This window comes from Notothenia rossii, assembly GCF_949606895.1.
Source record: "Notothenia rossii genome assembly, chromosome: 10".
NCBI lineage: Eukaryota > Metazoa > Chordata > Actinopteri > Perciformes > Nototheniidae > Notothenia > Notothenia rossii.
In genome coordinates this window covers 61,918,540-61,932,394 of record NC_136908.1, presented here as the reverse complement: position 1 = coordinate 61,932,394, position 13,855 = coordinate 61,918,540, and the positions used below count along the sequence as shown (strand labels likewise).

At 41.5% G+C, this 13,855-nt stretch overlaps 1 protein-coding gene across 1 annotated transcript in view; it reads right to left on the bottom strand.

Moving 5' to 3' along the window:
- nav3 (neuron navigator 3) overlaps nt 1-13,855 on the bottom strand; it is a 228,920-nt gene that overhangs the window by 48,466 nt on the left and 166,599 nt on the right. Inside the window, exons 11-14 of the mRNA XM_079655695.1 lie at nt 8,472-8,598; nt 3,243-3,567; nt 1,793-2,295; nt 122-330 (exon numbers count right to left, since the gene is read on the bottom strand). Of these exons, the coding sequence (XP_079511821.1) occupies nt 122-330; nt 1,793-2,295; nt 3,243-3,567; nt 8,472-8,598 (1,164 nt within the window). The remainder of the gene's footprint in view (nt 1-121; nt 331-1,792; nt 2,296-3,242; nt 3,568-8,471; nt 8,599-13,855) is intronic.

Below are 13,855 nucleotides of genomic sequence, written 5' to 3'. Positions count from 1 at the left end.
ATAGGGTCTTAAAACTCATTTGGTGCAATCAAACATATCTATATTAAACTGTTCCTAGTTAATGTCACCACTGCAGATCTTCAACAAAGAAATGCTTAATACATATTGTTTTGCGTCTGACCTGCGGAAAGTAGGAGAAGCGATGTCTGGGTACTTGGATCCCGGCTGTCTGAGTCCTGATTGGCTCGTTGAGGTTGCGGTTGGGCTGGATTTTGGGGAAGGGGAGAGTCCTGCGTCCGGATCGGACACGCCCACTTTCTCCTTGTCCGTCTGGTTGATCGTGACGGGACTCGATCTCTCCGAGGTCACTTTCCCTTCCCTTCGTTTGGCCTGTGTGCAGAGGTGGGAAGTAGTGGAGTACAAATACTTCGTTACTGTACTTAAGTACATGTTTCTGGTATCAGTACTTTACTCCACTACTTATTTTTCTGACGACTTTTTACTTTGACTTCTTACATGTTGAACACAAATACCTGTACTTTCTACTTCTTACATGTTGAACACAAATACCTGTACTTTCTACTTCTTACATGTTGAACTCAAATACCTGTACTTTCTACTTCTTACATTCTGAACCCAAATACCTGTACTTTCTACTTCTTACATGTTGAACTCAAATACCTGTACTTTCTACTTCTTACATGTTGAACTCAAATACCTGTACTTTCTACTTCTTACATGTTGAACCCAAATACCTGTACTTTCTACTTCTTACATTTTGAACACAAATACCTGTACTTTCTACTTCTTACATGTTGAACACAAATACCTGTACTTTCTACTTCTTACATGTTGAACTCAAATACCTGTACTTTCTACTTCTTACATGTTGAACTCAAATACCTGTACTTTCTACTTCTTACATGTTGAACACAAATACCTGTACTTTCTACTTCTTACATGTTGAACACAAATACCTGTACTTTCTACTTCTTACATGTTGAACACAAATACCTGTACTTTCTACTTCTTACATGTTGAACACAAATACCTGTACTTTCTACTTCTTACATGTTGAACACAAATACCTGTACTTTCTACTTCTTACATGTTGAACTCAAATACCTGTACTTTCTACTTCTTACATGTTGAACACAAATACCTGTACTTTCTACTTCTCACATGTTGAACACAAATACCTGTACTTTCTACTTCTTACATGTTGAACTCAAATACCTGTACTTTCTACTTCTTACATGTTGAACACAAATACCTGTACTTTCTACTTCTTACATTTTGAACTCAAATACCTGTACTTTCTACTTCTTACATGTTGAACCCAAATACCTGTACTTTCTACTTCCTACATGTTGAACACAAATACCTGTACTTTCTACTTCTTACATATTGAACACAAATACCTGTACTTTCTACTTCTCTCATTTTCCAAACAGGCTGGTTCCTTTAGTCTGAATGTGTGTTTGGTGGCGTGATCTTTATTATTTAGAGTCATTGCGTGCCTATTGATTTGAACACGATCCGTGTATCCATCATTTCCTGGTCTTCTCTAAAGAAGAGGGACCAATGAAAACGTTGTCATGTTGCCGTTGGTCACCATGGAAACATTCATTAGCTAACAATGACATTATTGTTCTATTAATATAAAGGGAGTTCAGGTACTCTTTAAAACAGCTGCTAGTTATGGGTACTTTTTACTGAAGTACATTTCAAAGCCTCTTTACTTTGACTTGAGTAAAGAAGTTTAGTCAGTACTTCTACTTTCACCAGAGTATTTGTAAACCCCATACTTCTACTTGAGTACAGGATGTGTGTGTTGGTCTGCCCTCTCTACCTGATTCGCTGCTGCTGACTTTCCAGTGGCGTTAGAGTCGATGCTCGTGGAGCTGGATCGATGTCCGCCTCGTCCCGCCGACACAGAACTGGAGGACTTGGCCGGTCTGGGCAAAGATCGGTACTGAAGGCTCAGCTTTGATCCGCTACAGCTGAGCAGAGCCTCGTTTTCATCCTCGGGCTGAGATCCATCCAGGCTGGTTTTACGACCTCCACCGATAACGGGGCCTTTTCCGATGCCAGCGGAGGATTTTGGAGCTTTTCCCAGCGTGGCTGATCCACTGGAGAGCGTGGCACCGCTGGAGGTTATTAGAGTGCCGCCAGGAACGGGGATCTTCTTGTATCCGAAGGAGGCGGTGGTGGTTGGGCGTCCGATTCCAGAGGGAGGTTTCTTCCCTTCGTCTCCGCTGCTCTTCCCAGCGTCTGAGGGCGAGCGCTGGATGCCGGCTGAACTCTTGGAAGGAGACTTTCCCTTCTCTGAAGCCTTGGCATCGTCCGTTTTTCCTGTCAGAATCAGACAAAGCTTTATTAGGTTAAGTAGGTTTACACATCTGTGGAGTTGTGGAACTTTCTTTGCATATTCTTTCCCACCCTTTTTCCTTCAAAGAAACGTTCAAGCCCCCTCCTCATGCTAAGTGTACCTCTAAGCTCTATCTACACTGAACAAAAATATAAATGCAACACTTTTGTTTTTGCTCCCATTTTTCATGAGATGAACTCAAAACTCTAAAACATTTTCTATATCCACAAAATAACCATTTCTCTCAAATATTGTTCACAAATCTGAAAAAATGTGTGACAGTGAGCACTTCTCCTTTGCCGAGATAATCCATCCCACCTCACAGGTGTGGCATATCAAGATGCTGATTAGACAGCGTGATTATTGCACAGGTGTGCCTTAGGCTGGCCACAATAAAAGGCCACTCTGAAACGTGCAGTTTTGCTTTATTTGGGGGGGGTCTGGGGGGGTCCGAAAACCAGTCAGTATCTGGTGTGAGGGTTAGGGTTAGGGTAATGTTGTGAATCGAGTGGCCCATGGTGGTGGTGGGGTTATGGTATGGGCAGGCGTATGTTATGGACGACGAACACAGGCCACTCGATTCACAACATTACCCTAACCCCCCCAGACCCCCCCAATAAAGCAAAACTGCACGAACTAAGATATTCATAACTTCACTGTAGCTAATGTACAAATAACAATAAAAGCCTAGAACCTTGAACCTTGAGCCTTGAACCTTGAGCCTTGAACCTTGAACCTTGAGCCTTGAACCTTGAGCCTTGAACCTTGAGCCTTGAGCCTTGAACCTTGAGCCTTGAACCTTGAGCCTTGAGCCTTGAGGCTTGAACCTTGAGCCTTGAGCCTTGAGCCTTGAACCTTGAGCCTTGAACCTTGAGCCTTGAGCCTTGAACCTTGAGCCTTGAACCTTGAACCTTGAGCCTTGAGCTCCTACCTGGTGTTTTGTGAGCAGCAGAGCTACTCTTGGTCCTGGGGGGTGTGATCCCCACCTGGGCCGTCATGCCCCTCCTCCACGAGCCCGTCTGGGACATCTGGGCGAGCGCGGCGGCTTTCTGCTCGGCGTCTTCGTACTGCTGGCCCTGGGTTTGAGAGGAAGAGGAAGAGGAAGACGAGGAGGAGGAAGCCTTCCATCGAGAGGATCCTCCGCTGGCGTCCATGCTCGCCTCCAGCTCCTCCTCCACCTTCTTCAGGTCCTCGGCTCCGGCCCAGCTGCTGCTCACTTCCTGCTCGGCATGCTTCGATCTGCTGCCTTTCTGGGACTGTTGGAGTCAAAGAAAATACACATGAACAAAAGGACACTTCAAAGCAATAAAAGCAACAATCGAAAAGATGTCAATACGCTAAGGAGAAGACATTAGTAGATAGTTCAGTCCTTTGAATCTGATATTGCTTTTGTAGTTGGACTTAAGGAAGATTTACAAACTACTTCTGATTCTCTTTCTGTTATCTTTCTCTAATTGCGGCTCAAACAGAACCAGAGGTTGTTCATTTTAAAGGTCACATGTCATGGCCATTTCCACTGATCATAATTCCATTGTTGAGGTCTACTAGAATAGAAAAATACCGTGCAATTTTCCAAACTCACATTGGTTACAGCATCTCTGTAAAGTATGTGTATTCAGCAGTATTCACTTTCTCCACTAAGCGGCTCGCTGCGAAATAAAAACAATAAGTGTGGTATAAGATATTGAGTAAGAAAAAGGTTTATAGGTTGATAAACGCTGTGAGAATGGGTCTGCAGAGAGAACTTCCCAACGGTCTGTTATCAGCCTGCAGCCAGGGCATGCACTGAGTGTGTGTGTGGATTGGTCAATTTGGACCAATCAGCGGGGGCTTAACGTAACGGCTCCGCGGACGTAACGTAACGGCTCCATGGATTGGCCCATTTAGTTCCGGGTACGTGTTTTCGTAAGCCTCGTTGGTGACGTTCCACCCACGAGGCGTTTTGGGGAGGTCTTCTCTGAGTTAGAGTTTTACTCGCTACAGGGTGTACTCTGAGGGTTTTGACTCTGCAGACCGTTTACATGCAGAAAAACCTTCATAACACACAAGGGGACGGGTCATAACCGGAAAAGCATGACATGGGCCCTTTAAGGCCATTGACAGAGCATTGCTAACGAGGATCAGTCATATCAATCCGAAGTCCGGTCAACTTAATGTCAGCTGTGGACAACATACGGCTGAACTGTCCCCAAATAAAGAGAAGGCATGTCTTCAGAGTCACTTGCTTCAGAAGCGAGGCAAGAATCCTTCCTGGCATTCGGAAAACAAAGAGTGGAACAGGCGAGCAAGTGTGCAGGTGTGCGTCATATGAGAGGCCCCGCCTTACATTTTCCGCCACAGATTTGGGGAAATTGGTCCGTGCGCAAAGCATTGTGGGGATTTTAAGACCGCGGAGTCTACACATGTGCAGCCTCGAGATTTATCGCTACGAAGTACGCCGGGCTCGGTAGAACTCCAAGTATGCTGGACATTGGAACAGTCCTTCGGCGGCACTCGATGACGTAGTATGCTTGAAATTGAAATTCCTCGAGATTGAGAAACACCCACTGATGGAAGTCAGAGAAATCAACAGAAGAAGACAGACAGGAAGTAAACACTAACAACGGTATGAGCTCTGGTCATTTTTAAAGACTAATAAATGGAAAAGAAAATGTGAACAGACTTAGAAAGTTACAGAAAACAGAAAAATAATTCAGCAAAATGGTTTTAAATCAATAAAATTATTTATAATCAATATTGTGAGACAGTTTGTTGGTTTAGTTAGTATGTAGCCGTGTAATAAGCGTGTTATCTTGATTATTCCTCCATTGATGACACATTATCCTTTACTTATTTAAACACATTCAGCATTCACCACTTTGCAAACAAGTCCCTGCAATGACTGTATGTGAAGCTATCTTTGGTATGAACCACGTCCAGATCCCCTCCTGTCAACACACACACACACACACACACACACACACACACACACACACACACACACACACACACACACACACACACACACACACACACACACACACACACACACACACACACACACACACACACACACACACACACACACACACACACACACACACACACACACACACACACACACACACACACACACACACACACACACACACACACCTTGACAGATGGCCGGTCTCCCTAGCAACACCAAAGTGTCTTTAGAGCCGTTCTGTTGAGTATTTCATGAGGGGCCAGAGATACTTGGCAGAGTGAAGTTAAAGCTGTGAGCAGAGGCCTTCAATCTGCACTCATATTTTTCCTCAGCTGTGATTTATAAAGATCAAACGCACGCATGCACACACACACACACACACACACACACACACACACACACACACACACACACACACACACACACACACACACACACACACACACACACACACACACACACACACACACACACACACACACACACACACACACACACACACACACACACACACACACGCAGGCCTTGGCTTCATTCTAAACAGGCATTTCAAAAATGATGATCTGACAACTGAATCTTTTAATAGCACTAAATGTTGTCCTGTCTTCTAGATCTCATTTCCTATACCTGCTTTGGAAACTTCTCCCTGTTTGGTTTTGAAGTAAAGTGGCACTCACAAAAGACCATTATAAACCAAATGGTTAAAATCTGAAAAGATGGGTCAAGCTTAAACACTACATTTCCCACAATGCAACCAAGTATCTTTCATTTCACCCTCCCTCGAAAGAGGCCACTTCCTTACTTTATATGAACGTTTTTTTTTTTGTAAGACCTGAAGTGAGCTTACCGTAAAATCTTATTTGTATGACTTTCTGGATTATCTTTTTTTCTATAAATGTAGACGAACATGCTGTTTCTAAAAGTCTTCTTCTGTCAGTCTAACACCCAAAAGATATTCACTTAAATGTGAAAAAAGAACATTTCACTTCTGAGAGGCTGAAATCTGCATTTCATAGAAATCTTGCAAGAAAAATTCCTTCAACAATAAATCGCTTTTATATAAAAATATCATAACAGTTGGAGATTACTCCTCTGTCAAACTAATCATTGCATCTCTAGATCAAAGGTTCTGAGAAATTATCCTTTTGACCTGATTGTTGCACCAAAATAAATAAATAAATAAGAAGTTATCCCAGATGTTCTTACCTAACTTTCTGGATTTCTTTCAAGTGAAGCACATTTTATTAAAAAGATAACAAATGACGTCTCTGATGGCGCGTTTCCACTGCAGCGGGCAGCCCCGTTTAAGCGTCCTTAATCGTCCTCAAGTGGCCAGGCCAGTTTTTGGTGGACTTTCCATTAGGGCTGTACCCGAATATTCGACTATTCGAATATTCGTTCGTTGGCCAACTATTCGGGTTTCAATTTCATATTTTTCAAAAAAATATAATTTTTTTTTCTAAATGTATGCTATTAATAAAGGCGAATTGCCATATTCTTATACTATATTTATACTTTTGAATTGCACTGTTAAAATGCGGAAATATATACAATCTCAGCCTGTGCTCCTGACATCGCGTTCACTCACAGTCACGAACGCAAACGGCAGGCTTCACCTCGCTTCACCTCGCTTCACCTCGTTTCACACACCTGAACACAAAATGCCGAAGCTGTGTGGGACCATTTTAAATTGGACGACGGTAAGAAGAATATGTGCCAAATATGCGATAAGAAACTGGCTTACCACGGTGGCACAACAACTCTGAAAAGTCACCGGGATGCTGTAAGTAGTAGCCTAGTTTTTTAATTTTATCCGATTAGTGAAAATAATAGGAGTAATGTGGGAACATCTGGGGCTAAGGCAATTATTGGCATAAAGTTGAGTAGCTCAGCCTAATCATAACAACTTGTGTCCATAGGTGCATACAGCAGACCCTACAGTTACCCTACAGAGGACACATTTAGTTTTAATGTTTGCGAGTACTGAGACAATAAATAAATATAAATCGTAATAGTATGCTCTTTCTGCGCTTCTGCTTCACAGCGTGTTGTCAGGTGTCTCGGATTCGGAGCGTGTTATGAAACCTTTTAGAAAAACAATATTTTTTGGAAAAAAAAGTTTATTAAAAAAAAATACAAATCTCTCCGCACCGAATATTCGCTGCTGATTACTAACGAATATCCGGAGCCCAAAAATGGTATTCGGGACAGCCCTACTGTCCATACAGCGTAGCACCGGCTAGCGGGTACTTTTCCCCTCTTTTTTTTTCGGCCCCATAAAATGGTGGTTCTATCGGGCCAGGGCCAGGGCTGAACTAGTGACGTCAACACTCCACTGCTGATTGGTCAGAGAGAATCGTCACAAGATCGATTTATGAATACGGTTTTGCTGTGTTTTACACTTTAGTATTTATGTTAATAGTTAGCTTTGATATTCGCTTAATTTAATAGAAAGATTTTCTTTTCATGATCTGATATTTCCTCAAATGTTCTTATTATGGGGCAGTACTTACTGGTGCCCCAGGTCCTAAACTGTAATGGAAATGCGCCACGGCCTCGGTCGGCCAGCGAGGCAGCCCGAGGCCTGAGCGAGGACGCTTAAACAGGGCTACCCCGCTGTGGTGGAAATGTGCCATAAATGTCTTGCTCTGAAACCCACATATATTCACTTAAATCAAATGTGATCAAATGTTAATAAAAGATTGAAAAGCAGCAACTTAAAATGTCCAAATGGCTGAAATCAGCATTTTCTAGAATTTTTGCTAAATAAATTGTAATCGATTATCAAAGTAGATGCACTTTACTTCTCTGTCCATCGACTAATCCTTGCATCTCTAAATCAAAGGTTCTGGGAAATTACATTGTTGCCCTGATTATTGCACCAACATAAAGTCATACATAAGAAGTTCTCCCAGGTGTTCTTAAATATATAAATTAGAAATAGAAATGCAGCAAATGTAATTTCTGAGAGGCTGAAATCTAAATTTTTCGAGACTTCTTGCAAGAACACGTACTTCAATAAAAACAATTTTGTATAAAATATCAAAACAGTTGGAGTTCATTTCCTTGTCCATCAACTTTAAATCAAAGACTGTGGGAATTAACAATTTTGACCAAAACTAAAGTCAAAGTAATCCCAGGTTAAAATGTTGACCCGATGAAAGCACCAAGCCAAAGTAATAAACGAGAAGGTGTCCCAGGTGTTCTTACCTGCGCTCCTTTGCTCTTGCGTGTCGACGAGCTGACCGCAGAGTAGGCGGCTGTGTTCAGATCGTCGGTGCTGATGTTGTCCAACGTGTCGCTCAGACCGCTGCTCACAGAGCTGCTGTCGTCCCAACTGAGGAGGAGAGGGGCAGAGGGGTTAAAGGTCACCTGTTAAGCAAAATGCACTTCCTCATGTCTCTTCTACATCAACATGTGTCCCCTCTTCTCCATGTCTCTTCTACATCAACATGTGTCCCCTCTTCTCCATGTCTCTTCTACATCAACATGTGTCCCCTCTTCTCCATGTCTCTTCTACATCAACATGTGTCCCCTCTTCTTCATGTCTCTTCTACATCAACATGTGTCCCCTCTTCTTCATGTCTCTTCTACATCACCATGTGTCCCCTCTTCTCCATGTCTCTTCTACATCAACATGTGTCCCCTCTTCTTCATGTCTCTTCTACATCAACATGTGTCCCCTCTTCTACATCAACATGTGTCCCCTCTTCTTCATGTCTCTTCTACATCAACATGTGTCCCCTCTTCCTCATGTCTCTTCTACATCAATATGTGTCCCCTCTTCTTCATGTCTCTTCTACATCAACATGTGTCCCCTCTTCTCCATGTCTCTTCTACACCAACATGTGTCCCCTCTTCTTCATGTCTCCTCTACATCAACATGTGTCCCCTCTTCTACATCAACATGTGTCCCCTCTTCTTCATGTCTCTTCTACATCAACATGTGTCCCCTCTTCTACATCAACATGTGTCCCCTCTTCTTCATGTCTCTTCTACATCAACATGTGTCCCCTCTTCTTCATGTCTCTTCTACATCAACATGTGTCCCCTCTTCTACATCAACATGTGTCCCCTCTTCTTCATGTCTCTTCTACATCGACATGTGTCCCCTCTTCTTCATGTCTCTTCTACATCAACATGTGTCCCCTCTTCTCCATGTCTCTTCTACACCAACATGTGTCCCCTCTTCTTCATGTCTCCTCTACATCAACATGTGTCCCCTCTTCTTCATGTCTCTTCTACATCAACATGTGTCCCCTCTTCTACATCAACATGTGTCCCCTCTTCTACATCAACATGTGTCCCCTCTTCTTCATGTCTCTTCTACATCAACATGTGTCCCCTCTTCCTCATGTCTCTTCTACATCAACATGTGTCCCCTCTTCTCCATGTCTCTTCTACATCAACATGTGTCCCCTCTTCTCCATGTCTCTTCTACATCAACATGTGTCCCCTCTTCTTCATGTCTCTTCTACATCAACATGTGTCCCCTCTTCTTCATGTCTCTCCTACATCAACATGTGTCCCCTCTTCTCCATGTCTCATCTACATCAACATGTGTCCCCTCTTCTTCATGTCTTTTCTACAACGCTTCTTTGAGCGATGGCAGAAGAATGTGTAAAATGTTCTGCTCGGAAAGCAGACGTGAAAACACATTTTATTTATTAAAAACAAAGAAACCAGTCAATTCTGTCTCGCTGTCTGTAATCGATCTCAGACGAGGACCAGACCTGAAGGCTTTAAATGAGACAACGATGAGTCTTAAAAAGGCTTACAGAGGAGACAGGAAATTGTGTTATTGATTTTCCTAAGTTTGTTCAGAAACTCAATGGGAGTGGTATTCTTTAAACACAAGCCATACTGCGTTATTTTAAATGTGGATTAGAGAGTGGGTTCGCAGAGATTGAAGGGGATAGTCTACAAGCAAAAACAAATATGTGGTTTGAAATGAATTATGTTGATTTTGATATACTTTATTAATCCCCGTGGGGAAATCGTTTCTCTGCATTTGACCCATCCTAGTGTGAGGATGTCATTTTGAACGGCGCCCGGGGAGCAGTGTAGGGAACGGTGCCTTGCTCAGGGACACCTCGGTAGCACTTGGTCTTGCCGGGACTTGAACTGGTGACCTTCCAGTTGCCAAGCCAACTACCTATCGACTTCGCCACCACCGCCCAAAATGTTCAGACACCTTGCGGCCCAGTTGTCCAGCGATGCAGGGTGGAATCGATTTGTTCTTTTGACAGATTTAGAATGATCTGCATTTATCTTTCCGGCCACGCACACTGCTTTGTTTTAGGATGGGATATTAAAGCTGCATATAACACGCTCATAAATGCATTATCTTAGGCCGTGTTTTTTTTGTGGTCGTGAGGCTGGAAGCGTGCGTTAGGAGAACCATGACAACTTCTTTGTGTTTTTTAGTGTGTATTGAACGTCTCATCTGTGATTTTTGAAACACCTTTTTCCTTCAGTTCAAAGCCATTATCTTGAAAGTGCCTCGGAGCAGCTTGCAGAAGTTTGTCGTACACAGAGCTACTGCTGTTCTTTAATAAAAAGAGGCTTTGATAAAGCTCTGGTATCAAACACAAGTCAACCCGAGTGTTTGACACACACCAGGCTCTCAGACAAAGCCTAAAGGAAAACCGACGGCTTCAAATCCTTTTCATTATTTCCTCTCATGAGCACTTAAGCCTGTCTTTGCCGATACCTTGGCTTTGATTTGATTTAAAGGCAGCGCCATCTCACCTCAGCTGCTTCAAGGCTTCAGAAAGTGCGCTGGATGATGAAGAATATTTTCCCAGTGGCCAAACGTTGATACTACAACAGAAACTAACTTACAGGTCCACCAACAGGAAGCTGAGCAACACATCAGAGAGTTGAGGTGTCATGTGACCCTGAAAAGAGCATCGAGTGTTTGTTTTAAGGTGGTCTGTAGGATAATACTTTAAGTTTGAATCCATCTCTATTGCCTGAATCTGCTTTATGGGATATTCTTTTTAAAATTTTACACCAATTTAAAAAAAAAATTAAAAAAAATTCAAATTTTTTTTTTTTTAACAAACAAGTAAAAACATCTGCCAATAGAACAAGTGAACATTTGCTTGGTAAGATTCCTTGAAGAAGGGATATTCAGATGAATCAGACGTTGTAATTAGCTGGGAGAACTCATTGTGAACTATATTTCACCAGAATCAGGAAATGTTGTGTTACAAAATAAGCCGCAAACACTCAAAAGTGTTCTGTTTTCTGATGTTAGTTGGTGATTTTCTAATAAATACGTAAAGAAATATGTGTTTCATCTGAGATACAACTCAAAATAAGATGTTTTGACTTAACAAGATGAAGCAATGTCTAAAGAAAATACCTGATATCTCACTGCAGTGTTACTTCTGAAGTTATGTGTTATATCAGGAGTAGAGACATATTCTGACTAGATATTAGACACATATACTTGGTAAGATTTGGTAAGAGTTTTTGTTGTTTGTATTGTGTGCACCAGTGTTAGGCCTGAATCTGCTTCATGAAAGGCAGGTTTTTCTATAAACAAAGTCATTTGTGATCCTTAATATGTTGGTTTCCTTTCTAAGGTCACATTGTTCTGTTGTCTGAGAGTTGAGGTGTCATGTGACCTTGTTGCCGGGCGGGTTTTTAAAGTTTTGGTGGCTGCTGGGTCACCTTGAGAATCTGTATAAAGTCTCTCCTCTGTTAAGCTTCACAGTCACTGAGCCACATGTAATGCTTTCAATAAAACAACATACTTTAGACTCGGCTGAACTCCAAACGAACGATTCGCCTGAAGACATACAGATAAACAGAGATGGCAAAAGTACACAAAGCCTTTCCTCAAGTAGAAGTACAGATACTGGTGTTTAAAAATACTCTGGTGAAAGTAGAAGTACTGACTAAACTTCTTTACTCAAGTCAAAGTAAAGAGGCTTTGAAATGTACTTCAGTAAAAAGTACCCATAACTAGCAGCTGTTTTAAAGAGTACCTGACCTCCCTTTATATTAATAGAACAATAATGTCATTGTTAGCTAATGAATGTTTCCATGGTGACCAACGGCAACATGGCAACGTTTCCATTGGTCCCTCTTCTTTAGAGAAGACCAGGAAATGATGGATACACGGATCGTGTTCAAATCAATAGGCACGCAATGACTCTAAATAATAATGATCACGCCACCAAACACACATTCAGACTAAAGGAACCAGCCTGTTTGGAAAATGAGAGAAGTAGAAAGTACAGGTATTTGTGTTCAACATGTAAGAAGTAGAAAGTACAGGTATTTGAGTTCAAAATGTAAGAAGTAGAAAGTACAGGTATTTGAGTTCAACATGTAAGAAGTAGAAAGTACAGGTATTTGAGTTCAACATGTGAGAAGTAGAAAGTACAGGTATTTGAGTTCAACATGTGAGAAGTAGAAAGTACAGGTATTTGAGTTCAAAATGTAAGAAGTAGAAAGTACAGGTATTTGAGTTCAACATGTAAGAAGTAGAAAGTACAGGTATTTGAGTTCAAAATGTAAGAAGTAGAAAGTACAGGTATTTGAGTTCAACATGTAAGAAGTAGAAAGTACAGGTATTTGAGTTCAACATGTAAGAAGTAGAAAGTACAGGTATTTGTGTTCAAAATGTAAGAAGTCAAAGTAAAAAGTCGTCAGAAAAATAAGTAGTGGAGTAAAGTATTGATACCAGAAAAAGTACTTAAGTAGAGTAACAAAGTATTTGTAATCCACTCCTTCCCACCTCTGGATATAAATAATTTCATTCCTGTTGTTCTCTGAGTTTATAAGCATCATATTCACAGAGAGAGACCAAAGACACAGATGGTGTTTAACGAGTGCTGATTGCTGCTTGTGCCCAATTACACATCTCAAATATCATTCAAGCTGCATGTAAAGGGAGAGAAGGTTCCACATCCTGATTCCTCTGCTCAAAAAATGAAAACATGCAGAGCTTCACATTTACTCACAAAAAGGGAATGTTTGAGTGTGTCATCATAATAAAGGAGCAGGCAGATGGTGAGAAGAAACTCATTGACTTCTTATCTTAACATGAGAAATGTCTCTTCCTCCTGCTGGGGGGTCTCTTATACAATCCTAACTATCCAGTGTAATGTTATTCTCACTATGTCTTCTTGGGTAATTCTTAATTAACATAATGATTTCACAGTTTAGCTCCCGGAGTCACGGAGTAAAAGATACCCTTTAGCTTCTGCGTTCACTTCTGTAATTACTTCACATTTGTGTGAATTCACAAAGCAAGTCATCATCATGGACGGCAGCTAAAAAGCAGAACATGGAAATGCATTTTATATTTTTTAAGAGGCCTGAAATGAAAACCGTAGGCTATCGATGTCTATTATAAAATTAAATTCTAAAATGTATTATTCTTTCGCCATGTGTTGTCTATTTCGTATTTAAAGACGGAATAGACAAGTGTATATCAGTATATGTAGTGTCTCTACTTTAAAGAGTCCTCTCCTGCTGATGTTCTGGTGTATATCAGTATATGTAGTGTCTCTACTTTAAAGAGTCCTCTCCTGCTGATGCTCAGGTGTATATCAGTATGTAGTGTCTCTACTTTA